This window comes from Cuculus canorus, chromosome 7 (genome assembly GCF_017976375.1).
Source record: "Cuculus canorus isolate bCucCan1 chromosome 7, bCucCan1.pri, whole genome shotgun sequence".
NCBI classification, from domain to species: Eukaryota; Metazoa; Chordata; class Aves; order Cuculiformes; family Cuculidae; genus Cuculus; species Cuculus canorus.
In genome coordinates, this window is record NC_071407.1 from 10,581,070 (window position 1) to 10,608,138 (window position 27,069).

The window sequence follows — 27,069 nt, forward strand, 5'->3', positions numbered from 1 at the left end:
AATATATGAATGAATGCGCAGACAGAATGAGGACAAATGTAGACTCTGAGAGAGAATAAATTAAAGTGGGTGAGGCTGCGTTCATCAGGTTTTAATTTTGGCTCTGACAAGCATTTGTTTCTTTTACAGAAGGAATACCTCTCTCCTTGATATTGCAACTGTTCTTAGCACACAGTCATTTCCTACGTAAGGCTGAAAAATTTCTTTCTCTAAAGACAGTGTATTTAGTCTCTCAGCCTTATGTTCCACATTCATTCCTCTCCACAATGTGGCAGACACTTCAGCAGCTCACACAATCTTGTTACTTCTTTGATACCACATTATATAAAGTCAATTTGAAGCAGACCCTGTTCTCGAATACTGATAGAATTCCCGTTTTGTTCTCTCTGCCTCTATTTATACACCTTTCTCTCCTTTACTTTCTATGCAACTGAGTTTTTTAAGAACAGATGAATTTTGCATAGCCCTTTGAAAACAGACAGCTTTGGGGGTGGTTCCCTTTCCTCCAAGGCCTCTCATTTCTCAGCTGCCTTTTAGCAATAACCCCTGGCTGAGCTATATCTATTTATCCCCCCACCATTACACTTTTTTTTTTTTTTCCTGTGAAAGAAAAGACTGGTTAGTCTACAAATACTGGCAGACTTCAGTCTAGATCAGAGCAACCTTTTCCACAGCTCTGCTTTTCTGAAGCGTGAAACAAGCTGGACCTGCCAGAGACAGCATTTTGCAGAGTCACCACTCAGACTTCATACTTGCTTCAGCCGATCGCTGTTCCCATCACCTGGGCTGGGTGTCACCATTTTTTTAAGCTCAGATTACTCCCAGATGTGATTCCATCCTGCAATCATTCTGTGGTGAATTTAGTCCTAGGTATTTCAAGTCTCAAGGCACGTGATACTCTCTTGGTGCTTTTCTTACCTTAAAGAACTGTACTCTGCTTGTCTTAACAAGGAATGGCTTTGTCTGAGTCTGAGTCTGTGCTAAAGGATGACAGAGTCACAGCATGTAATCAGAAAGTTTTTTCTGTGACGGATTATCCCTGACAGTGTTTAGCCAAAAATGTCACATATCACAAATATGGGTCAACATTATGTAACGGGAAGTCTGCCAATGGCATCACAACATCAGAGACAACAGTGTGTCGTGATTTAAAACTGCAAAAGCTTGCAAAGAATTTGCCACAACAGCAACCTTTCAGCGCTTTCAACATTAAATAGAGTTTTACCAATTTCTGTAGGTCAACAAGAGTGGGTCTGTTGTTATTGCAACCTCACATAAGGAGAGAGAAGCAGCATTTTCTAGCATGACACATGAGCTGTGACACACACCTCTTGCCTGGATAGGTTCAACAGTGCCTTAGCCTGGCATGCACAGCCCCCAGGCAGATCACCAAGATCTTTCTGCAGGGCTATTGCTCTACAGCAGACAGGCAGAGAGGCAGGCAGGCAGCCAGAGACGTGTGTGGCTTCTTTCCTAAAATCCACAATCTCATTCAAGGCATGAAAGTGAGATGGAAAGATGCTGTCTGCTCCTCTCCTACCCACAGATCATCCCACATACCATTACAAAGTTCTATCCTGCTTGCCACTCCATTTTGGAAAAACTGTGCCACAGTGGCAGCAGAATACAGCACAGACCTGTATGGCAACTGCATTCTCCCTATTTGAAAACACTTTTTGTATTTCACACTAGCAGGTTTTTATTTGCAAGTTATAAAAGAAACCCCCTTTCTCAGACTTCAGCAAGACTCAGAGTTCCAACTCTTCCTTCCCACTTGGGAACAAAAAAGACTTGTGTTACTGCTCAGTGGACTGTGCAAGCAAAAGGCAGAAAGGCTACAGACATACTTTTCAGGAAGGAACAAAAAGCGAGGAAATAAAGGCTGCCTTTTTTTTTTCTTTCCGTATTAAATTGTAACTTTTGAGGAGAAAAGCAAAATATTAAAGGACAGATAAATGGAAGGCTCAAAACCTATATCCAGCATTTTGACTCAGTCCTAAAAGGAACACTGAATAAGCTTAGCAACGACTCCTGAAGTTTCATGGAAAAAAACCACTTTGCAATTCCACAGTCATTCTTTGTCTTTAGTGGAGATGTCAGAGTTTCAAGCATGCAGAGGAACATACTTGCAAAGGACTGTGTGCAGGATATTCTTGAAATACCATAGAACTGAAGTAAAATCCACACACTGGTGACAGAAAAACAAAAAAAAAATATTTAAGACTCTGGGTGAAAGCTGTGACTGTACAGTTAATGTGCAGTGTGACACAGCTTCCTTTCCTACACAGAGACAGACATTGATGTATGACAATTTAGAGCACTAGGCATGGTATCGTCACTGAGAACGTCTTTGTTTTTTTCTCTGCTTTCAGAGCAAGAGTCTCCTCAAATGCTCAGACGAGGAGGATAATGGCACAGGACCTCCTTTTTTTCTATAGGAAAATTCCAGGCAGAGCAGCAGTGCTTAGTCTTAGCTCTGGAGCGAGTTCTTCTGCCTCTTTCTCTCACGCTCGGCAAGGGTAACAACTGCAGCCAAGCATCCTGATGCCAAGTTCAGCAGTCGGGCTGCAGCTCTCTTGGAAAAGGGTCCGTCTGCTGTTTTCTGCTTTGATGTTGCTCGTGATGCTGGGAAGCCCTCACTATTTCTGGGAACTCTCCAGTGAGATGTATGCAGTAGTTCATACATCTCAAAATGTCTTGCCTTCTCCGCTAGGAAGACTTAATTTCAGCAATTGCATTCAATTCATGCATTCAGGCTTTTCTTGCAAGGCCATAAACCATACTTTAAAATGTCAAAGATACAATTCTGAGGTAATCTTGTGGATTCTGGTTCCAGGGGGCCTATTAATCAATCTGTAGTTTTTTGTATAGCGTGATGTAAAAATGGCTTCTATAGAGGGAAAAGCTAGTGTACTACTGAGACAAAAAAGCAATCAGTCTGTGAAAAAGGCAACCGAGGGGATATGTGACAGAGATTCACTAATGCACACCTAGCACAAACGGGATAGACAAAGTCTGACTGCTGAGTCTCCCAGTACAAGAGTTAGAGGGTGTCAATGCAGTTAATAGCAACCGGCTTCAAAACAAACAGAAGGAGGTGGTACTTTATGAAACTGGTGTTAGATTTACAAGGCCAAAGGATAGTGTCAATGCTAAAAGTTTGCATTGGTTCAAAGAGAGGCTGGAAATGTTCACAAAAAGAAATTCTTCAGAGTTACTCAACCCACGAATGATTCAGAGTCCCTAATCTGAAAATTATTAAAGTCTGGAGAAGAGACACGAAGACTGTTCTATGTTCTTATCTTCACATTCTGTAAATATCCATTTTCAGCCACTGCTGAAGAGACTATACTGGGCTAGATGGGTCTTTGGTCTGACCCAGCAGAATCAAGAAAGTGCCCTGATCTCTTAGACTTTATTCCTTGCCACATCCTTTGTTCCATCACCACATAGTCCTCATTCACAATGAACCCTTCAGAGTGTGGAGCCCTCCAACTGTATCATCTGGGTATGCAACTCCCAACCTTTGTTGAACAATGTAAACAATGTTCCACCCGGATAAGCAGAAAGGTATCAAGCAAATCATCCTTTTCTTAATGCTATTTATAGTGCTGCTTTCGAAATTTCAGTTTTCTGATCAGCTTTATAAAGCCTAAATAAGCATTTAAGAAAGACAAATTCTTTCGTAAACAAAAATAATGTATTCATAGCTTCATGAAATTTATTTGTTGCCTAATGGGCACAAAGTACTGTTAACACTTAGCATTATCATTTATTAATTTGCTTTTCTTTTAAGTTTAACCTCATTTTGTTAGATCCACAGTATACCTAGGGAACAACTAGAACCTTCTGTATTTTGTCTCCTCTGTGCTGTTAGTCATTCTTCCTGCTTTAGTACAATTTTCACATTTGATTAGTGCCTTATCCTCCAGACATTGGACCATATCTTGACCTTTGAAAGATAATACCAGCTGCTTATCAATGACAATGCTGACTGCTATTTAGACTGGCTTTTCACCTATAGTTCTGTGGCCAGCCTGTGATACCTTGAAATGAATTTTGTAGAATCATAGAATAGTTTGGGTTGGAAGGGACCTTAAAGATTATCCAGTTCCACCCCCTGCCATGGGCAGGGAAACCCCCCACTGGCTCAGGCTGCCCAAGGCCCCATCCAACCTGGCCTTGAACACCTCCAGGGATGGGGCAGCCACAGCTTCCCTGGGCAACCTGTGCCAGTGCCTCATCACTCTCATGGTGAAGAAATTTTTTCCTTAAGTCTAGTCTAAATCTGCCCCTCTCCAGTTTATACCTATTGCCCCTAGTCATATTACCACAAGCCTTTGTAAGCAGTCCCTCCCCAGCTTTCTTGTAGCCCCTTCAGGTACAAATTTTAGCCTAAGCTGACTTGTTTTGCTAAGTTCCTTAAGATATTATGTGGTAGAGCATCAAATGCGTTTGTCAAGTCTCGACGCTGTTCTGTACTCTACTAGTAATTTTCTGGCTTCATCTTAAAAAGCAGCACAGGGATAAATGTTCTCATTTGTTTGACTCAGGTTACTGTAGTACACCTATGTCGCATCTGGGTCTCATTATACTGCTTACCTCCTTATAAATACATTTTCCCATTCTGCTTTAATATTTAAACTATTTATTTCAATTTGGAGTCATGCCCATAAGACAATAGTTTCCATAGTTACTCTTAATTTAATTTTTAAAGACTTGTGACATGCTGACACTTTGTTAGTCTCTTGATACTTCCTCAATTCCCTGTGGTTTTTTTTAGCAACTAGTTGTTCCATCAGTTCTATAAATACCCCAAGGGACACCTCAGACGCATTTGTTTGAGTGATGATACTCTGTTATGCATTTCTTAGTTAATTTTTCCAGGCAGTTCACAATTACATAAATGGTTTCTTAACCAAGCCATTATTCAAAGTTTAATCCACTTCCCAATAAAATTTGTGGCAGAAGTCCAATTGGTTTTAGTGGGAATAAGAACTGGTCTCAAAATTTATCTCCATATTACAAATTAATTACAATTAATATTTTCTTGGTTAAGTCATTCTGCATTATTGTGCCTTCAGGACTTGTAACTCAGTCTCATCATATTATCTTTAACCTCTTGGCAACTGTTTTAGTGTATCCTCACTCTGTCCCTGTTTTTCTCATGTGCACTAAATTTGGAATATAAAAGCCTGGTTTGGTGGCCCTCCAGTTTTCTGTTTCCAGTGCAGTTCAAATTTTTACTTCTACGTGCTTAAGTAGCCCACAGTGACCCATTCTCTCTTCAGTGCTTCCCATTTTCTTTGGAACAAGACACACTTCTGCTGGCTTTCCATTACAGTATCTCCTAGAGTCTTTCCCACTGCCCTTCCCCTTTACACAGAGGCTTTTCTTAAACTTTCTCAACTGATCCTGTACATTAGATTTTCCTCATAATACTACATCCTTCCATTGGATGACTTCAAAACTCTTCAAAGACAGCCACAAAGGGAGTACAGTTCAGTAATATGTAAAGTTAATAAAGAAAGTCTAAGTGACTAGTTCATCAAAATCATCTAATGATCTGGGTTTCTTGTAACTATAGAGCTTTTAGCTTTTTGTATAATCACAGAAGATAGTCATTCTAGCTTAATGTTGCTTCCTGCCAGCTGTTTTACCATCAAGATCTGCTACAACTGAGGTGACATGGCAAGACAGAAAAGACACCATTGTCTGTCCCCCACTGCTACTGTGAACACAGCTAATTACCTGCTAAGGAAACAAAATGAAAAATTATGTTAAATGAATGAGAGGAAGAACACCCAAACATTCCTTCTCCTTGGCTCAGAGCCTGGGTGTGTAGTAAGACTAGTCTTAAATCTCACTCACTTGATTCAGTCAGTTACTACAAGCTCTTCTACTATCTTTCAGATCTATGATTACTTAAATATGTGATCCATTATTAGAATTCCACAAGGGAATACATTAGAAACAACAATTAGGAGCTATGATTAGCATGTTTTTGCTCTGGTGGGAATGAATGCCCCCTTAGCACCCAGATGCAGGCAGATTAGATAAAGACTACACAAACAGAAAATAAAGTGACCGTTACTTTATAGCACTGTTCTGTTAATAACATCCACAAGCATTTTAATGAAATCATGTTTCTGCCCTGAATGATTTCCTGTCACCATTACTTGTGTTCTGAATATACAGTAGCCCTGCAGTATGTTATTTTTTTGATATTATAGCATTACACATTCCCAGTTGCTGTGCTTAGAGAGTGCCCTGAAGAGCTTAAAGTCAAGTGGAGGAACTGTGGCGTTCTGGGAACCCTGAAAATCATTGGACTCCAAAATTTGTTTGTAACTGATTCACTGTTCCTGGTTCTTAAACCAGTCTGCACAAGAGGATAGTTGCAAAGGCCACCACTAACCTAAGGAGCTTATTTGCCTTAGGATCTCTCCACAGCCATGTGGAGCAGCAAAATCCTCAGCAGAGTATCTGAATGGATGCTCATTGTAGGTACTGTGGGTTGCCCCAAAGGAAAAGCTTTCTTATGATTCTACAAGAAGCTGGGGGAGAAAAGCATCCAGAAGCTAAATGTAGTCTTTGTGAATTCCTCATAAATTATTCTTATATGTGTTTGAAACAGCTGTTGTTGATAATCTGCAATAAATGCTGGAATAAGTAATGAGAAGAGCAAGCAAATATGGCCAGACTCTCTCCCCTATGCTAATCCTAGCTCCTTACCTCCTTGTCCAAAGTTCAAGGGGCTTAATCTGCAGTACACGCTCACAGGGACAGTGCTGGCTGCAAAGCAGAACAAGTAGCCATTTATCCAGGCACAGCTGTTGCCTAATGATAGAAGTCTGACAGTGGCTCCTGTGTGATGGAATGTGGGTCTGTTTTCAGACTTGTCTGATCACTGCTTATCTGTGACCTGCTGAACTCTCATCAAACTCCCATCATCTGTAGATTCTTCTGGTCTAATTTCGTCTCTTTTTGCCATGTTAACTGTTAACTTGATATCCTACATGAGCCTTTTTTAGCAAATTTACTGATTTCTCTATTTTTTCCCTTTAATACCAGCATTTTTCTTCTTAATTCTGTTCTTATTGTCTGCATTTTTAGTCTAATCTCATCTACTCCCATCTGTCTCAATGGCAGCTTCTGATTAATATCTCTCTGCATACATTCAATTTAGCCACTGACAATATTTTTCTAGGTTTGACCACATGACATCCACCTGGTCATTTCTGGGGCAGGGAGGGGAAATAAGGTAGAGAATAGCAAAAAAATAAAAAATTGCTTTTCGTGTTGAAGCAGTTGTGTTTATTTAGTGAAACTCAATTTTCTTGTGTTTTGTCCTTAGCATAACTATTTACTGTAGTTGCCACTAGATAAGAAGGCTACCTTCATGTATTTTTTCAGTCTCATGATGTATTCCTCATCACGCTGTGGAAATATGAATTTGTCCATATAAGTGACAGAAAAGTTTTATAATACCAGATCTAGCAGAGCAACAGAGGTAATTGTATGAGGTAGAGCTACTCACAAAATACAAATGATTTTGTACTTTAAATGCTGGTCACTTAGACTAGCCTGGCGATTTTGCATGAGTAATAACTACCCTGCTACAGTTTATTTCCTTAAATTTTTGGAATTGTCACTACCCTTTTGAACATATTTTATAGCTGTGGCTCCATCAAATTAGTTTAGAGGTTGCACCAGCCTAATTATACCTACATCTACACGGATATAACTAACATTATACCAAAACTAAGCACAAAAACCTCCTAGTTTCCATGTACTACTAAACAGCTACTGCAAAGGATGAATTAGCCCTGGTATTAAGGCATTGCTGAAGCATATTTTTGGAGCAGACCCATATGTTAATCTATAGTAAAAACTCTAGAAACATATTACGATATGTACGTTTACATTTGTAAAATTTATTCAAAGCAAAGTTATTCAGAAAAGGTAGATATGGCACAGAGTAAACCTAAGGAAAGATGGAAAACTGAAATTCTTTAGCACCAGCAAAGGACTATTCACATTTGCCTAACAGTGCAGTAGAAATGAGTGCCAGTCCAAGGCCTGAGCAAAAACGCTCTGTGACAACTTTTTTATCATCTACCTCGTGGTTTTGTTCTTTCTTGAAGTTGAGTAATATATCACAATAAACTAGCAGGAGCAAATGAAGTATAAATCAACTAAGTCCGAGGGTTAATGAGATTAGCCACAATGAGACCCACGGGCTATCTATAGCCTGACCACTAAGTCTTATGCCCTCAGGAGTTAATAACAAGAGCTATCACAAATACCAAAAATGCATGTGACTGGTCTCTGCCTGAATTGCAAGCAAACCATCCTGCTTCCACCACAGAAGCAGTGATGTCTGGTAAAAATGTAAGAGCAAATAATTCAGGAAGGAAACACAGAAAGCTGCTCTGACATGTTTTCGGGGTTTCTTCCCATGCTTAAGGAGGGATAAGGGATATTTACTGACAAATGAGATACACATTGGGAAGCCCAGCTGTGAAAGCAGAGGTTGGTCCCCTAACTCCAGGTAGCTCAAAACTACGTTCTTAATTAAAACTTGCAAAAAATTATTAAAAAAATGTACAGTGAATATCATGGCTGGTGTGGTAAAACCCAACCTATCTGGATCTTGATTTTATTTTGGTGCACAGTGCTTCATCATTTGAAGCTGTGCCGTCTAGGTCTTATGAGAACAGTTGTTATCAGTAAGAGTTATTGAATAGTAGGCAGCTTGGGCAAAGGGGCTCACTCCCAATGTGTGGCTCTTCGGTTGCAGGGGGCAAATGCCTGGGAGCTGCCAGGAGTGTCATTACAGAAATAGTGGGATTAGACTAGAGTTTGCTTGGGGTTTTCAGCACTCAATAAAATGGCTGCCTAACAGGATTGTCTAAATGGAAATATTATGCAAGCTTTATGCATCCTGTGAATTCATCTTGGAGTAAAACCTCCTTTCTGTATCTTGCTGGTAAAAACACATTATGGACAAGTATATTCAGACTGAAATAGATCATGCAACCAGTTTTAGAGAGAATGTATGGTCTTATCACTATTTTCTCATTTTGGATTTCTCCACCCTCTCTAGGGATGGTGGTCTGAACTCCTCATACTGTCAAACTCTCTCTGACCTCGACGGAAAATTGCTCAAAACACAGCTGAGCAGCCAGCTGCCTCTCCTTTCGCGAGTTATTCCCAAACTGAGGTTGCAATCCCGTGTGCAGCTGCAAGGCAGGCAACTGAGAGCAGAGTCAGTTCTCCAAACTATTATCTAGTGGTTCCACAGACTGTGAGAGCAAAAGCTTTGTTACAATGATCATGGGTATCTTTCATTGCTTTTAAATTGTTTTCTCCTCTCATGCCCCCCTGAACTAGCCACGGAGTCTCATTACTGCTTGATCCATCTGAACCCTAAGGCAAAGTTTTCAGCACTGGATGCACTCCTGCCAAGAGAGTTTTGTATGAATTATAAAGTCAGGGCATTCAAATAGTACATCAGTTCCCTTCCCGCAGGCTGTCTTCATGAACGCTTATTCATCTTGAAATGATGGTACGCTAAGAAGTCACTTAAGCTCTTAATCTTCCCTGATCTCATGTCACAACTTCAAGAATGACCAAAAGGAAGAAGGAGAATGCTTGGAAAACCATAAAACCAAAAATTGTAGTCAGAAACATTTCTGTTACTGTAACTGCAGTTAAATAAAGAGATCATTCCCTGTGCAGATAAACCGTAACAGTACGTTCTGCTATATAGCTCATAACAAACTTTGATTCAGTACAACATTTTTGTTATCAAAAGATTATTTCTGCGGTGTCCTCCTTGTTTTGGGAAAGTAGACAGACAGACAGAAAGCCTCTCTGTATGCACCCTTCTAGAAACTGTAAAGGAAGACAAGCAAATAACAAAGCGATATCCAGCATTCTTCCCTTGTGGAAGGATTGTTGGCTATTTATGACAAACACAATACCATTCTGACATAGATGCATCTTAAAAAATTATTTTTGTCTGTCATTACATTTAGCAGTGTTGGTAGCCTTTATAAAGCACTCTGGTATTTCAAAGATAACATTACCACATGAATGCTATCTGTACACTTCTAAAAAGGCTAAGCAACACATTTCTTACAGTCTTAAATCATGTCTTCCAGGCCTGCTAGAGATTGGAGGGGTTTGCACAGGGGATCAACTAAGTGCTAGTCACTTGTAATGTTCTACCCACTAACTAAAGAGCAGACACACACTGGCAGGCTGAGCTGGAGCTGCAGGCACACAACGCTCGCTATGCCTCATTTCAGAAGTATAGCATTGCTTTCCTTTCTCTCATGCCCTCTGCCACACACCAGCAAGCAAACAGGCGCATGGGAGCAGCTGACCGCTTCTGATGCCAAGGCACTGTATGTGGTGGATGTAATAGCCTGTGCTCAACAGCACTTCTCAAAGAAAGGAGAAGGCAGTGTTCCTCTCAAGCCTCGTGTGAAAACAGGGAAAGGAAAGGGGAAAGGAAGCCTTTCTCTGTAGTCTTTATCATCCTGTGGGAGCTAAGCAGAGGAAGCCAGATTTAAGAAACTAGATGAATATGAGACCATGGGATGTTGTCCCCTTCCACACAACACAGCAATTCCAGGGATCCTGTCTGAGCCACGATGCCAGCTCTCTGTGCTGAGTTCATATAGTTTGGGAAAGTGGGCACAGGAGCCCCTCCTGCACTCTGATGCTGAGCCTCCTTCTCTGGACATACACAAATTCATATTGGCTTGGATGCACTGCTATGCTGCTCGCTCTAGGTGAACCTGCTTTAGTGGGGCATTGGACTAGATGACCTCCAGAGGTCCCTTCCAACCCCTGCCGTTCTGTGATTCTTCCCTTTCTGGGGCACGGCACAGTGGCTAGGACAGGCAGAGAAGCACACACACAGCAGAGATGCTTTGAAAACTTCTTTGCCCTTTTTCTCCTTGAAGTGTTTTCTCCCACTTACTCTCTTTGCTTTCTGGGGAAAAAAAAAAAGAAAAAGGAAGAACAACAAGGGGTAAAATATAAGCTGTCGTTTCCAGACATGACACAGCACTGGTGCAGGGATCAGAAGCACGTGTTGATCATGCTCCTCTCCACGAGGGCAGATTAAGGACATACGGGGAAACTACAGCTCTTAGAGGTGAGGAGATTTCAGCTTGACACGTACATCCTGACTGAGTGCCTGACATGTACACCCCAACTGACTACCCCCTCCCCATGCTGTCCTAACACTGGGTCTGCACGATAGGGGGCTGATGGACAGAATGGACTCCACATATTTCCATCGGTCAGAAGCAGCTTATCAATTATTTGAGAACCTGACCAGGTCAAGTTTGATTCTATTTTCAGAGCTGCGTAATGACTGTTGATGACATCTGCCCATGACTGGCAGCATGCATTAACGAGTACTGTAAACAACCAGTTTCCAAATGCACAGCCATGTGTCTCCTTTCTGCTGCAGGCAGCTGATAAAGATCTATTGATGGTACTTGCTCTTTAATATGGTAAATGATTTTGGAGATTAGTCGTCTCTTATGTAATCTCCTTATGTAAGGACAGAGAAAGAAAACATGCAAAGAGCGGAATCTGAACAGTGAAACAGCAAGGGATCTGGAACTCAACACAGGTATTGCCATCTTGGAAAAATTTACTGAATATCCAAAGCTAATGAAAAGCCAACAGAAATAATATTCACTCTCTTTTAAATATACATAAGAAACTTATTTAAGAGTTGCACCTCACCACAGAATACTGCGTGATGATCCACTTCCTCTATTTAGCTAACCAGATGTTCAATGAAATGGGAAGTAACTAAGCAAGTAAGTTTTAATCTTAAGTGGAAACAAAACTGAACAAAAAGCTCCAAGACCTAGAGCCTAGAGACTGCAAATGGTTTGTTCCTGGGGTAGGTTCGGGTTGAAGAAAAACAAGTTGTTCTTCCTAACCATCTACCACATGGTGACATGCAATGTCTGACATTTTTTTATGCTGATTTATGAAACCATGCCGTGCTACTTTATTCACAGTCTCACCATGTGCTGCATCAGCAGTGCCTGCTCTAAGTATATTGCTTGTTGCTCCTGAGGAAGAGTGTATTAATTCATTATTGCTCATTCCTCATAACTCATGCGCATGGTAGAGAAATACAGGAGGAATGACTTAAAATGTTTAAAATCTTGATGGCAGAGAAAGGAGAATATAAAACAAAAGGCAAAAAGAAGAGAAAAGAAGCAAAAGTAGCAGAACAGATGGAAAATGCAGAGAGGCTCTTTTGCCCTTTTCATTCATGTTTATTGTTGTCTGCTCTGTTCCTTTCTTTATCTTCCTTTACTATATCATGTGCCATACAGCAAGCTTTAAGAACACTGTGCTCATAAAATGGCAAAAAGCCAACACATGCAAGACCTGAGCATACCAGAGAGATTAACAATGTTCATGGGTGGAGGCTGTCTGTGGTAATGTGAGAATACCTCAACAAGTTTCATACCTGCAGAAAAAAAGTCAAAATCAGGAGGTCTGTTCTATCTTTATTTCTGAGCATGAGGTACTCCTAAAAGGCTCACAGATTTACATGACTCGGTAAGCGATGGAGGTTTTTTCACTGTTTTTTGATGAGATTTGAATCAGTTCTTAAGAGAGGTGAGAAAATACTGGAAGAAGTCCACCAGCATTTGCTCAAACTTTTGAATGAATTCAGCTCAGCTGTGTTCAGTTCCTACTATGTTTGTCCTTCATGTACATCCTAATGAACATATTTTCTGCTGATGAGACTCACAGGAACTGAAATCATTATGCAAATTATCCAGTGAAGAATTTGGAATAATGCATTGGTAAAGACTGGATTCTTAAAGATAAAAGCAAATAAGGAAATTTCACCTCTGCCCCATCACTACACTAGCTGTGAATAAAAGGGCTTGTATCTGGGTTTTTTTTTTTTGTTTTTTTTTGTTTTTTTTGTTTTTTCCCATTCAAAAAGCTGTAATTCTGAAAATAGTTAACATTAAGATGTTTTTCATGCTGGAATTTATCAGCTTCTCAAATGGAAAACGTGTATTTTACCAAAACCTCAACAATTTTTTTTTCTGTTTGCATTTTTTCCTTAAAATGGAAAACATTGGTTGATGTGCATCTCCTTAGCAGTAAGATCAAGGCCAAACTTAAGGCAGAAAAGGTTAAAGCACCTAACATTGGTTCCACTTATAATTAAATGTCACAGGCAGAACAAATCCAAACCCAGTACTTGCACCTGTCATCTCTTAAGCCCTGTAGAATAGCTCTGACATATAAGAGAATGTCCAAAAAGAAGGAAAGTAAGGAGAGAAAAAAAACCCCAGACTAGGGGAAGATATACTGCATGTTCTTGTTTCATGATGGAAAACCAGTACTGACGTATTGATCATCTGACTAGATTCAATCAATTAAGAAATGAGACTTTCACATTTTTATTACTGAATGCAAATAGACGTGTTACGGCAGCAGCTGGTGACGTTAGCCCTCCTGAGCTCTGTCTCTGTCGCTCAGTACTGTTGTTGCACACACCAGTGCTGTGAGTCTCTTGCTTTGCTGTCCTATGCCCAGCAAGTGAGACTGTCTGTGTGTCTCGCTGGTGCTATATAAGCAACCGAGTTGATCATACTTTAGACAGACCCCTTGAGACACTTCTGGAGAGCTGGTAACTCACAGCATGTAGATACATACTTGATTGAAATTGCCAAAACAACCGTTCTTTGTGGGCCAGAAACTGATAGCAAAAAAACCCCCAATGTTTTTTAAGCATTTTGCTATTGTCACACTGACACGGAGACCTGGGGAATTTCAAGAACCTAACTTTCTGCTCAAAGGTATCTTTTCTGTTAACAATTTTCTTCAAAATATCTCTGCAATTTTTATATTCTTGTAGTGCTCCTCCTCCTTCCACTTGGCTGTGTTGTTTTCCATCATGAGCAGTAAGTTGGCAGTCTGGATCTCTTCATTCACTGTGACATTAGGTACTTAAGCCTAAGGCACCAACAGCTTTCGGAAGGTTGCATAGGGTAGCAACACTTTGGTTCTGAAGATGAAATGCATCCAGGCACTGAATTTTGAATTTCAACTATTTCTTGACCTATACTGACAATATGCACTCTTTTTTCTCCAGTCCTCCTAGGAGGGAGATATTCAGCTATCCAAATATTACTTTTGGATGCATATAGAGCTTAGTTGCAAAAGTAACCAAATGCATATGAACAGCAGACCTTATTTATAACTGCTCTGCTTCTATACGTGATTGATTGCCTCCTGTAAGGATACTTAAATGTAGTTGAGCTATTTGTGTTGGAGGCAGTGGCTGCAGAGCGGTGTCATTTGGCAGTCACTAGACAGCTGAACTTTTTTAATACTCCTCTGTACGTGCCCCAGCAGACATTATTATTTTAAAAGTCACTAATGCTGCTTATTAGAATTCTGAACTAACATTTTTTCTCTGCTTCTACAAACTTTTTGGTTTTCCTTCCCTCTCTCTCAATCTTTTTTGCCAAGTTGCCGTTTTAATTCCTTCACCTAATAACATAGAAGATGCAATATAAATATTTTTTTCTATTTGTATACAACACCTATCTTTACAAAGTACAGAATAGAGGATAAGGAGAGCTGTAAGGATAAAATATCTCTTACAAAACATAGTACAGAGATTAATTCTTTCTTCTCAGGGTGACAGCAAGGAAGAAGTTCACTGACTCCAATGCAAGGGTTGAAACAGAAGGATCCAGCCCAGATTTTCATAGGAAGACATTCTAAATTGACACATGGAGTTTGACGGCACTGTATTTCAACAATGATTCAATAATTAGTTTATACCTGTGTCTCAAGTAATTTAAACATAATATGCTCTGAAACTATAAACAAATAATTTGGCAACAATCTGGAGGAATGCTTTATTTGCAGCAACCCCTGAATATAGTAAAAGAATGAAGTTATCAGAGTCTGAGCAGCTGAAGCCGTGCTGCTTTAGGAAAGGTACACGTGGATGTCTTTTTCTAGACATTGCTTCTAAAGTATCAAGTCCCTAAAATCACATTCTAGCCAAACACAGACCAGGTCAGAGAGAATACTGGTGAATACCACCACAGACACCTTTCAGGTTTCTGATTAAGAGTAGTTACACGCAGCCATGAGTATGCAACTAGAAATGATGAAAGGATTAATTATGGTATTTCGTCTCCCTGGTAAGTGTCTTACTGAGAAAAATAAAATACTGGATAGCAAAGGATTATACCATCAGGAGTTTTGAAAATGTTCAAATAGTGACACTCCAGAAGAATTCCTCTTAACTTAGCGCACAGACCTCAGACAACAACGCTAGTGCTGGTATTTTGGAAATATGTTCGCATGTAATTTAGATATATTTTGATATTTTATGTTTCTATTCCAAATGTACATCAAAAGTTGCAGGATTTTTTTCCTCACATTTTGATGAACACGACCACCACAGCATGATCTTTACATGTCTCTTGTTCATTATAAGGCCATATCCTATCCCTCCTGATAATCAAAATAAACCTTCACAGAGAAAAGTGATTACACAACCATAGAAATGGCATGCACCAAATTAAGTTGATTTTTTTCAAATGAGAAATGTAGCTCCTTTAGAAAATCATGTAAACATACTTAAAACTGAAAAAGGACGCAAATTCAAGTCTTGACTATATCCTTGCAGCCTCTTTTGGAGGTCAGCAGGCAGAGCCTATCTTAGATTGGAGATAAATACTTCTAAAGTTGAGGAGTTATCTGAAGTTATCGTCACCTGCACTTCTGTGCACATAAGAGGGGAATGCAGCTCCCGTGGTTTGGTTTGATAGTAGTCACCCCGTCATGGGCTGGAGGAGCAGTCTGTGAGTAGGAGGGCAAAACCCAGGCGTGCAGTTTTAAGATACAAATGCTGATTATGGAAGTCACCTGATCTTGTTACAAAGAAGCACAGTGCCAGGAATGCATGTTTTTATACTGAACTAAAAAAATGTGTCCTCTAGCAGCCACTGCAGAAACCCACTCCTTGGGTAGGACCTGCAGGAAGACTTCTCTGTTACAGCTATAGCTGTCTGCCATATGTGCTGTATATAAGTGCTCATTTTAATTAAGGTTTAATCTCCTCAGTCTCTGCACTAATCCTTGGTTCTCTTTCATAATATTCCTACAGACACTCCAGGGTATTTTCTGGCATTGAAAAAGTCTTAACTTTGCTGGATTTGGTCTGGTTTGACAAGGTCCTGCGTATTCATCTTCATCTTTTGTTTTCTGACAGGAATCTGTTAAATACGTGAGGCAGGAAAAATTACCAGGTTTTGAGCATTAATTGGGTGAGAGTGGTAATTTGTGGATTTGAGGAATAGCAAAGGTACCACTAGAGTGTGTAAGTGGGCAGCTGGTACAGTAGTGTTTGCCAGCATTTCTGTCAATGTGGGAGTGCAGCAATATGGTAGCTGTTAACATTGTACTCAATAAATATCTCATCATATGTGCAGCTATGACTAGCCTTTTAGAGGAAGAAGCTGAGTATTCTCTGTGGCTGCAGCAGGATTTCATGTGGAATCCCAACAAATGTGAGCAGGCCTTTGTGGGTGCTTAAATACTGTATACATAACATTTCTTTCTTGAAATATAAGTAAACAACGTATAGGCAAACACTGGCATAACAGTGAAATAATTCACACATTGAATTATCCAGAGAAAAACGGTGTAATGTGCAACATGACACATTTTCTCGGCTGTTTCAAGCCTTAAGGAAAAACACATCCTTGTCAAGTGGATGTCACAATTTTTGTTAATATGCAATTTGGTTTCTATGTGCTATGTATTTGTGTATCCATAAAAGGGAAGCACTTATTTCCAACAATTTTTTTTGTTGCTGTTAGAAATAAGAAGGATGTTAAAATTACTGTTTTAGGACCAAGAAACATGAATTTGATACATTTTGTAACCATTGGAATTAAACAAAGACAATATTATAGGTAAAAATGGCACTAGACCTCAGTGGGCTGTATTTCTACAACCATTTCTTGTCAGGAGGTTTCCTCCTGTGGATCTCTTACAACCCTTACACAAAGATTCACTACATTTTTCTATAAGGAAAAATAATTATCTGGTATTAGGTTTCTGTCTTGTCACATTTTGGTTTCATTTTACCATGACCTATCTCTCCACCTGCTTCAAAGGGTCTTCTTTCTGTGCCTCAGCCAACTACTACTGCTCTTCTGAGAGTCATCACTATACAATCACTAATTCTGGATAACTCCCACAGCCCAGTGCACTATACTTTAAGCTATATACATTCCCTTAGAAGAGAGTTCTATATAATACAAATTTGTCATGACATCAACAACTGAAACATCACCATTCTGAAGAGCCAAAACCACTAAGATTTTCAAGAAATTTTGTTTGTGAAGCTTTAGAAATGTCGATTTACAGACACAAGTAACAACACAGAACCGGAGGAAAGTAAAAATGTGTACTATAATACTTAGCTTGACTTTTTATTCCGTTTTATTGAAAATTAAACACTAGATTCAACAATGTGATGTAAATCATTATTTATTTTCAGGACCTATGAAAGTACCCTGGGTTAATAAAATCCTCATTTTTGTATCCTTCTACATTGTCCACTAGGATCTTGCTGCTAGTATGTACATGAACCGCAGAGTAAGCATTCTCTTTAACACTAGAAAATTCTAAAACAAATGCAACAAAATGTCCTATCAAGCCACTAGTAAAATTAGCTGCCTACTTAAAGAAAATTGTAAAGAAAATTTTCCATTCAGTAGTAATGGTGCCTATCCACTCTACAAAGCAGCTTCCAAAATGAGAATTCTACCCACGGAACATCACCCATTGTTTTATTTTTACATTCACAAAATCATATGCTGTCTTTTATGAAATAATTTGGGAATGTAAGGCAGTGTTGGAAAAAATGACAATACTAAACGACAGCGCTATTTCAAACTACAATGACTTATTAAAGTGCTTTGGCTACTATGAGGGACAAAAATGCTCTTATACGCATAGGAAAGATAATAACTTGCACATTCTCCAATAAAAGACTTTCAATATGACTCATTAATACAGATGTTTTCATTCACAGTTATTGTCATAAACAAAAAAGGAAGATAATTTCTCCACCCTGTCCCTTAAAATCAAGAACTTGAAATGTCTGTCTATAGAGAAATATGAAATTACAACATTCCTTCATGCCAAAAAAAACAAAACACAAAATTACACCTTCTGAATGAAAATGAAGATTCTCAAATGTTGCTCCAGAAAGTGAAATATCAGTAGACTGATTTCAGCAGCAGGCAGCTAAGAAAGACCACAGCAGGGTTGCAGGTATAGTTTTTTACTGCCAGTGTGCAGTCAGCACACGTGGGGAAGAGCCAGCCCCGGGCAGGAGGGAGGATTGGAGAGCCTGGCTACCCAGCAGAGTCACCACTTCTTCCAGCTGGAGACTAAGGCTGTATTTTAGGCTGCCTCATTTGTTTTTACCAAAGAGGTGAAAGAAGTGCCTCATTCAGCCACCACCAGCTGGCTGGACAGCAAAGCTGAGGGATGAATCTACTACTTGTTCTCTCCCAGGGTGTTTCCAGTGTCCTGAGGACACGGGATTGCCCCATCAGCCCGAACACATACACTAACACATTGCTCAGAGATGGCTGAAATGCATCACTATATTTGCTGTTCCCAGCTCTGTTTTCTCTTTTTGAGCAGATACTACCTTGTGAGTTAATTCTGTCTCATAGCCATTCAGTGGATCGAGAACCTATCCTGCATATGGTGATGCGTGTTTTGTGCTTTTGATAATGACAGGATAAGGCTTAAGCCATGGCTGCACTGTCCAGCTGTCTCCAGCATGCCTTCCAAATACAAGTCTTAGGAGAAATGCCAATAGGGAAATACTGTAAAATAACATTTTGTATAGAAAGTACTCTGCCATGACATATACAGTGTAGTTTTCAACAAGTATTCTTACTCAAGCAGTAAACCATCTTGTATCAAAACAAGGGCAGCTGCAACTTAATGCCCTATGTAACTAACTCTATTTATTCTTATTTAATTCTTATTTAAATAAGAATTTAAATTATAAAGACACCAAAACAGTAAATCTAAGCATGCTGACGCATGTGAGAGTCATGAAAATGCATGAATTTGACTTAAAGTGTGGAAAGTGTAGAGAAATTTATAAAGCTGAGTACTGTGCATTCCTCGTTTTGCAGTGAGCCCCTATTCTGGTGGGTTTTAAAATCCTAAGGAGACTTGAAGCATCATCTGCACAGTAAAAACTCCCATTAATCAAAATAGGTGCCAAAATAAATAGTCTAACGTCCCACACAGTAGAACAGATCGTTAAACAAATAGATAAATAAATAAATGAACTCCACTTCAAAAACAAGCAACAAGCAAACAAGAAAACCTTTATCCTTGAGCATCTGGGATCCAAAGGCATTCAAATCCAAGGGAACAAGTCATATTTGAACTTTGTTACAAGCTAAAGAGCAGGTCCAACCTTCCGAAGAGGACACAATCTCTTACATCTTATTCCCAAATCATGTGCTCCCCTCCTCTTATTCCTGAATCACGTACTCCTCCCCTCCATAAATGAATAAATAAATAAATATATTCATTTCATGGAAGAAGCCATACCATTTGGAATAGCTGGGAAACCTGACAGAGTGAGGTGCAGTGAATCCCTTATTTGCTGACTTCACAAAGGGAAACTCTTATTTTTGAAAGTTGTTTTTAGACAGTTTTCCAACTTCATGTCTTAGGAGAAGACCAGCAAAGTAGAAGAGTACAATTTTATGTTGTTAAACTCTGGAGACATGGGAACAAGACAAAAATACAAAAATGTCAGCAGAGTAAAAATTTAGAGAAAAAGGCACATCAGATTTGCATAATGTGGGTATCGCCACTCAAATCCCTCAGTCATTGCACAGTCAGTATTGCACCAAGTTATTAATTCTAAAATAAACTCTCCTCCTGCTCTCCTCATTATCACAATTCCCTATTTTCCACATATCTGAGCTTCTCATTGAATCTCATTTTCCCTGCAGGCAGAGGGAATGTTCTTCCAAGCCCCTCAATCTGGTTTCTCTGATCTCTTCACCACCTTCCTCTCCTAGCTGTTCAGCTCTTTTCTAGTTCCCGTTCCTACCTCTTCTCAGTCCCCCTCTGCCCTAACACTGCCGTACCTTGTGCACAGGGTAACAGCCTGAGATCCTTGCTGGAGGAGCCACCCTCGCTCACGACAGAGATGGCAGCTTGTCCGTGGACCCTTCGGCTTGCAGAGGGCTCCACGCTGCCCTCCTGGGTGCTCCTCCCCCAGCTTCTGCCAGTCCCCTCATCTGGACACCAAGAAGAGAGGTTTTGTTGAAAGTTGTGTTGGGGCCTCATGTGGGCAATGGTCCTGCCCACCCTGGCCATTAGCCAAACACCAAAGACACTCAAAGTGAGGGATCAGTAAGGGACCTGGAATGCTACTCGTTCTATCCCCAAACCACGCAGGTGCAAGCTTTGAGCTCTGAAAGCAACCTGCCTCCCAAGATGCTTTTGCGGTCAGCACTCCTGGTCACCTCCCTCTCAGTAAGTGTGCTCTCTCCTGGGGCTGGAACTGGGGAGGGTGAGCTGGGGAGACGAGGAGGTGGCTGCAAAACCAGCCTTCCCCTGCTGCCACTGTCATCGTATTTGCATTGCAGGGTGTTGGTGTGGCTGCCTTTGTGGGGCGCTTTGGCAGGAACCCAGCTGCCTTTCTGTGCCACTGCTCACATTGTACTGCAGGAGTATAAACACAGGCTTGTCCACAGTGCTCTTGACAGCTCTGGAGGAAATCCATGATTGCTGAGTGTCAAACAGGCTGGAGAAGATGGACTACTTTCTGTACATCATCTACTGCCTGTATCCTAATTCCCTATCTGTTGTAGGAACATGGAAATTCGTTGGTATCAGAGAAATAGGACAAGGGAATACAGTAGGACTGTGATTATTCTCACTCAGAGTTTGATGCTACAAAATTGTCTTTAATGCTCCACTGTTGTAAAGACATAGGCTGGACAGTGTTTAACATTTCCGAGGACCAAACCAAGGTACCACACAGATAAAAAAACAAGGCAGAAAATACATGATTTTTGAGAAGAAAAAGAGTTAGCAGGGCAAGAAGAAAAATTATTTTAAAACCAGAAAAAATCTTTTCCACCAATCCTCTCTCTACCCTACAAATATTCAAAAGCAAAAAAAAGGTGTTATCAACACTCTGCTGCATCCTGTCTAATCTCTCTTTGGTTGAGGATAATCCTGGAAAGCACAAAACCAAGATCTTTCATCTACGTAGAAGTCGTAATACCCTACTGCTAGGCACTATAGATGAGCTAGTAGAGCATTATGCTGACTTTGCCAGATTTGAGTGACTGCAAAAACTTCAAGGCCTGAGTACACAAGTAAAAAATCAACAGTGTGAGCCTTGTCCAAGCTTTGAGATCTCCAAACTGGAAAAAAATTCCCTTGTACTTCCTGTACTCAGTATATGGATTTGAAATCCTCTGGCCCTCGTTGTTGGGGGCTTCCTACTGCTCTAACACAGGTACTGGTTCTTCGGCAAATACTAGATGTTAAACTTCCCTTGGGCTCCAGCATGCACAGACCAAGAGCTAATGTTGCTCCTACAGTATACTCTGGGGAGCTTCTAGGAGCTTTAACAGAAGCTGGCGTATGTGTCACAGCCCCACGTTATTTTTCGTTTCCTCTGTTATCACATAGACAGAATTGCTTTGCCTACAAGGAAAGTCCTTCCAGAATGTAGAACCTGAAATCCAGGAAAGGGTAGGTGTGCAACTCCGTCTGTTCTTCTTTGCCCACCCCACAATGGAATAGGCAGAGGGGTGAAGAGCATATGCTAACATACTGTTAGGCAGTGCTTCAGAATATGGTGTTTCATTAATAACACCCTTTTTTTCCACAAAGACAAAAGGCAGGATTCACCTGCCAACTTCTCCATTACAGCAGTGATAAGCTGATCAAACCCTTTGGAGGCTGATGTAAATTATCTTTATTCCACTGTTTTCAGTGAAGCTAGACAAATTTTTACCCAGTGAGAAACTAATCCTTACATATTGCTGCAGCAGTGTGTGACTGTACAAAGGAATTACGGATGTGAAAAGAAAAAGAATATTTCTCTTTCCTAATAGCTGTTATCTCTTCAGATTTCTACAGGACCATAAAAGTATAGGCAACAAACTTTACTCTCTCTACCTTTCCTCTGAAATTAACACTGTTTTAAACTAATCCAACCTTTATAGTATTTTTTTATGACCCCAAATCAGTTACCATTTCCTGTTCTGTATTTAATATTTAATAAATAATTAAATATGTACTCTGGTCAAAAAATCAATTTCCTTTTGAATTACCCAAATGTTAAAGCCACACTTCTGTGGCAATGAGATGGTGCTCTGCAGAACAGAGCCATCTACAGAAATCTTTTTGATAATGGTGTCCTTCTTTCAAATCCAAACATTTACTTGATGTAGAATACAAATTGAGCTCTAGTGTATAAGTCAGCTAGGATTTCAAAGTTGGCCTTTATACTTTGCCATTAATTAATTCCGTCCAAGAAATTCAAACAAAGATACAAACAAAAAAGTTCTCTAAATACGTTACATAAGGCATTCAGAATATTCTAATTCATTCCTCTCCAGGAACACAGCAGAGTCAAAGAATAGTGTACACAGCATGTTTAGACTGTACAAAATGCACTAGAAACTGCAAGAATAGTTTAAAACCCATTTATTAAAAGCTCTCCATTATAAGAGCTATTGCAGAGTATTTGCTAATCAATCTACACTTCTGAGTTCTAAACAATTACAGGCTTAGTGAAATGTACTTTTCTTCACTTTGAGATGTAGGAACAAAGAGTTTCCTATTAAAAGGGAGGAAATGAAAGCAGAAGGCAGAAGACCTCTTTGAAAATTACTGGAGGTTCTGAGCAATTTAAATATTGAATAGAAAATTAGAAACTCTTCTGTGAGATCTCTTTCCAAGGGGAAAAGTATCTGAGAAAAAGACTTTCTTTCCTGATACATGGCATGTACAGCTTTAGGTCAGGTAGGATGAGTATTCTGTCTGATACAATGAGGAAAGCCTCCCAAAATCTAGCGGGGAAAAACTGTACGACTTCATTTTATTTTTTTTTAATCTCATTTTGTTGCAACTGTCACAACATAGCTAAAACAGAAGTTGAGTGTTGGGGTAAGTGGTCAGTCAGTATAGAGAAATCTTTCAAGCTGAGTAATCAAAAATGTTTTTTCCTTGGGAATAAGCAATGCAGCATAGAGTAAGGATACAGCAGATATGTCTGTTCAGCCTGAAAGTAAATTAAGAGTTTTCTTTTCCTCAAGATCTACTTAATCCAGCTTCTATAGAAATACAAGGGAAACTTATTCCCTATCACCTTTATCTTAAACGTAATGGCATTCACTCACCTGGAAAACAGATCTAGTAGAGAAGGGAAGAGGCAGAGTCAGAAAAGGTGTCAGACCAAAAACCAAAGTGAAAAGTAGACTTTATTGTGTTCTCCACTGCTCCACAATGCACAGATGCCATCTCCCTCCCTGTTCCTCTTGTGGCATTGTGACAATCTTTTATAAGAGGCCACAGACTGAAGTCGATAGCACACAGTGCTACAAGCACCATTGAGTTCTGTGAGATTTCCCAAGCCCATTACCTCCTTCTCTTAGCTCTTTATTCTTTGGAGCTCAACTGACAGAGAAGTAATTTCTGGCAGCTCCTTATTTGTGCTAGAATCTTAAATACTCATTGTTTCTGTGTAGCCCATCTGATTATTTTCTTGTAATTTTATTTACTATGCAGTAAGACCTAGGAAAATCCTATATTAAACTGTACAATTTACATGACAGTTTCTAACGCTTGATTGCAAACATACAGCATGAGAAAGGAGACATTTGACATTCTTTTGGCTTTTTATTTAGGTGTAGACCTACGACAGTGGACAGTCTAACTAAGGTCTTAGGTTAGAACAGTTTTAGCATTTCTTGGGACTGCTGCAGAAGATGCAATTCATATAAAGGGGAACAGAGATAGATTCCAGTGCCTATATGGACGTAGAGGAACATGTACTTTTTTTAATCTTTTATCATGTTTATGATAACTAAGGCTTATGAATCACTGAATTTTCATCAAGCAAATTTTGATTTTTGGGGAGGTTTGTTATTAACGTATGCTCTGGTTAGTGTAATCTGTTTAAATATTCATCTATACCCTTTAGGCCCTGAACCACATGCACTGAAAAGCATAGTAAAAATTTCACTTGTGTGTTGTAGGAATCAAGTACTGGGAACAAACTAAACTCAAAGCAAGAGAAGATCAATGATTTCCCTCTTTCCTCCCTGTAATAAATTTCAAATGCCTTGATTCAGCCTTCCTGATTCAACTTTTCTATTTCACCTGAAAACTGAAGACGCAACTAACCCATCTGTGACACATGGCTGAACATATTGTCTCCTTCATTTAAGCATACCGAGTCCAAGGAAAGTTGATACTTGCATTCTCATAGCTTATCCGTCTGAATAGCTTTGTGGTCTCTTGTTCAAGAATTTGGATTTTCTCCGAGGTACGTGTCTTGGAAATTAATCTGACAAAATATGAACAATTTTGTCATGTAATTGCAAAACTTAATCTCATCTCTTCTATAAATACAAAACCTCTCTGCTACTTCTGCCTCTCACACAGTCAAAATGTCACTGTCATATTATATGTTCACAGTGGGCAAATCTACCTATACTTTGCACTTGATAAAGATGAGAAATTGTAGCTTGACTTATTATTGTTTGGAAATTTGGCACCGGTGTCTCTATTTACAGTCTGGAAAAAGAGAAATTATGTCAGGAAATATAACTGATAACCACAAGGATTTTGTGAAGGATAAACAAAACCACCTGCGAGTATAAATGAAATGTTGATTTTCATGGGACCTAATCAAAAAGGAGTTGTACACAAGTCTGAAGCAAGCTAAAAGGTGGCAATGAAACCATAGCAACTTTTGATATTAACATGGGTTGCAGAGGAAAGATGACATTTCAGTTTTCTTAAAGAAACAAAGTGCATCTGATCCCACATAGCTTTGTAATGTACCGCTAGATATTCAGACATAACAAGCCAGCTACGCCATTGGCCCATGAAAACTAGTATCATGTGAGGAAAATCTGTATTTTCATTTGGACTACAATTTATTGACTACATAGTCTGGTGTGGTGACAGATGAACACTTCCTCAGCATAGTGTGGGATGACTGCCAATTATGCTGAGGGCTCTGTAAGGAAGGTTTCCATGACAGCATTCTGTGCATCATTGATAGTTGGGAAAACATTCACTTTTGATCTCTGACTTCTATAGAGTTTGCTGTTCTCACGAAACATTATATTTGCAAGGAAAAAAGTCAGGGCTACCATGCATATTTTACATACAATCAGGAGAGCCTGGAAGTGTTATTCCTGTGATAAACTGTAGAAGCATGTGATAAACCACAGAGCTACTTGATAAATGCACTTATTAAGCACCTATAATCACCTTTTCTACTCTCTGGCTAGTAATCGTTCTGTCTCAGAACTTATTCTGAAGTTTTATACATTGAACAGTTTCAGACAGATGGCATTTCCACTCTGCTCTCTATGTTTTAATATAGACCTTTTCTTGAAAACTAACTCTGCTTCAAAGCCCAAGAGAAGTTAGTTTCAATGCCGGGCCACCACCATCCCCCCAACTCCCTATGCTTTTCTATACGTTGTGCTTTTGAAGCACAGCATCTTGCTCCACAAAGCTGAAGATGCATTTAGTACTGAATGAAAAAAATACTTCACATTCAGATGTTCATAAAATTGTTCCAAGTAAGATTTTAATCTCTTTCGCAGCTGTCTTATTCCTCCACTTTTGGATAGGGATTTTCCAAGGGTCCTGAAAGAGCTAGCAGCTCAGTTCCTATCAGATTTCAGCAGCATTCCATCTTCTGATGCTGATGTGCTGCTCTGAAGGCTATTAGACATGAAAAATAGCCTATGTACATGAGTTTAAACTAACACTGAGTATGTGTGATTTTTCAAGAGCAAGGTCAAAATACTGACCTTATCTGTAGCAGAGGGAGAAGATCTGTGTAACTATCTGCTAGGTTGGAACTAGAGACTTTTCTAAACCCACCTACAACTCTGATAAAGCAAAGTACACTATCAAATTATGCACATCTCTCTGTATGCATGTATGTACAATTTATATACAATAAAATATCTAACTAGTCTCAATCTCCTTAAGGAGCTTTTCTCTTAATCCATTTGAATTTAAAAGCGTAGCTAAAATTGCTGGAGGATTTTAATTGTATACAAGATTTGAGCTTGGATAAGTGATCCGTATGGATTCTTAATCTTTTGTGGGCAGCCAGTACCTCTTAATCAGTGTAAAAAAGAATTCAATAATAAACACAAAGAATGACATTAAGAAAGCGTGGATTTTCTAGTGTGTTTGGAGGTATGGCACACAGCATTTCCTCTGACAGGGGAAAGTTGGCGCACTGTTCCCAAAGCACAACTTTTACTAACTGATTTGCCCATATTTCTTAGGGGATTATGAGAAAAATTTGAAGATGTGGTGAACGAATAGTACAGCATTCCTCTTCTGCTCTCAGGAACAGAGAAGTGATCTACCCATATGGTCTCTTCCTAAAGTAAATCCTAGTGTTTTTCTATATAAGTGTCAGGAGCATTAGCCACTTTCTTACATGCTCCTCCATTTCAAGCTCCAAGTAACCCAATCAAAAATTTACAAATGTATGTTTCCATTCTTACAAATGCTTATCATTAGTCCTGGACCATGTCAGGAAAGTAGCTCTGCTGGCTCATGGCAAGGAAACTAGACTTCTGCTCTTGTTTTGAAGAATGTATAGACTTAAGTTGTGAAAAGCTTGTGTGTAAAGGATGACCTGATAGTCTTCGATAACATATAACACGAAATGAGAGCTTC

The 27,069-nt window shown here is 39.6% G+C and overlaps 1 protein-coding gene across 1 annotated transcript in view; it reads right to left on the bottom strand.

Annotated features, from left to right (window-relative positions):
• Window positions 1-20,463, bottom strand: part of PHYHIPL (phytanoyl-CoA 2-hydroxylase interacting protein like) — a 58,093-nt gene extending 37,630 nt beyond the window's left edge. Inside the window, exon 1 of the mRNA XM_054071212.1 lies at window positions 20,247-20,463. Within this exon, the coding sequence (XP_053927187.1) occupies window positions 20,247-20,448 (202 nt within the window). The 5' untranslated portion in view covers window positions 20,449-20,463. The remainder of the gene's footprint in view (window positions 1-20,246) is intronic.
• Window positions 20,464-27,069: the final 6,606 nt, after the last annotated feature.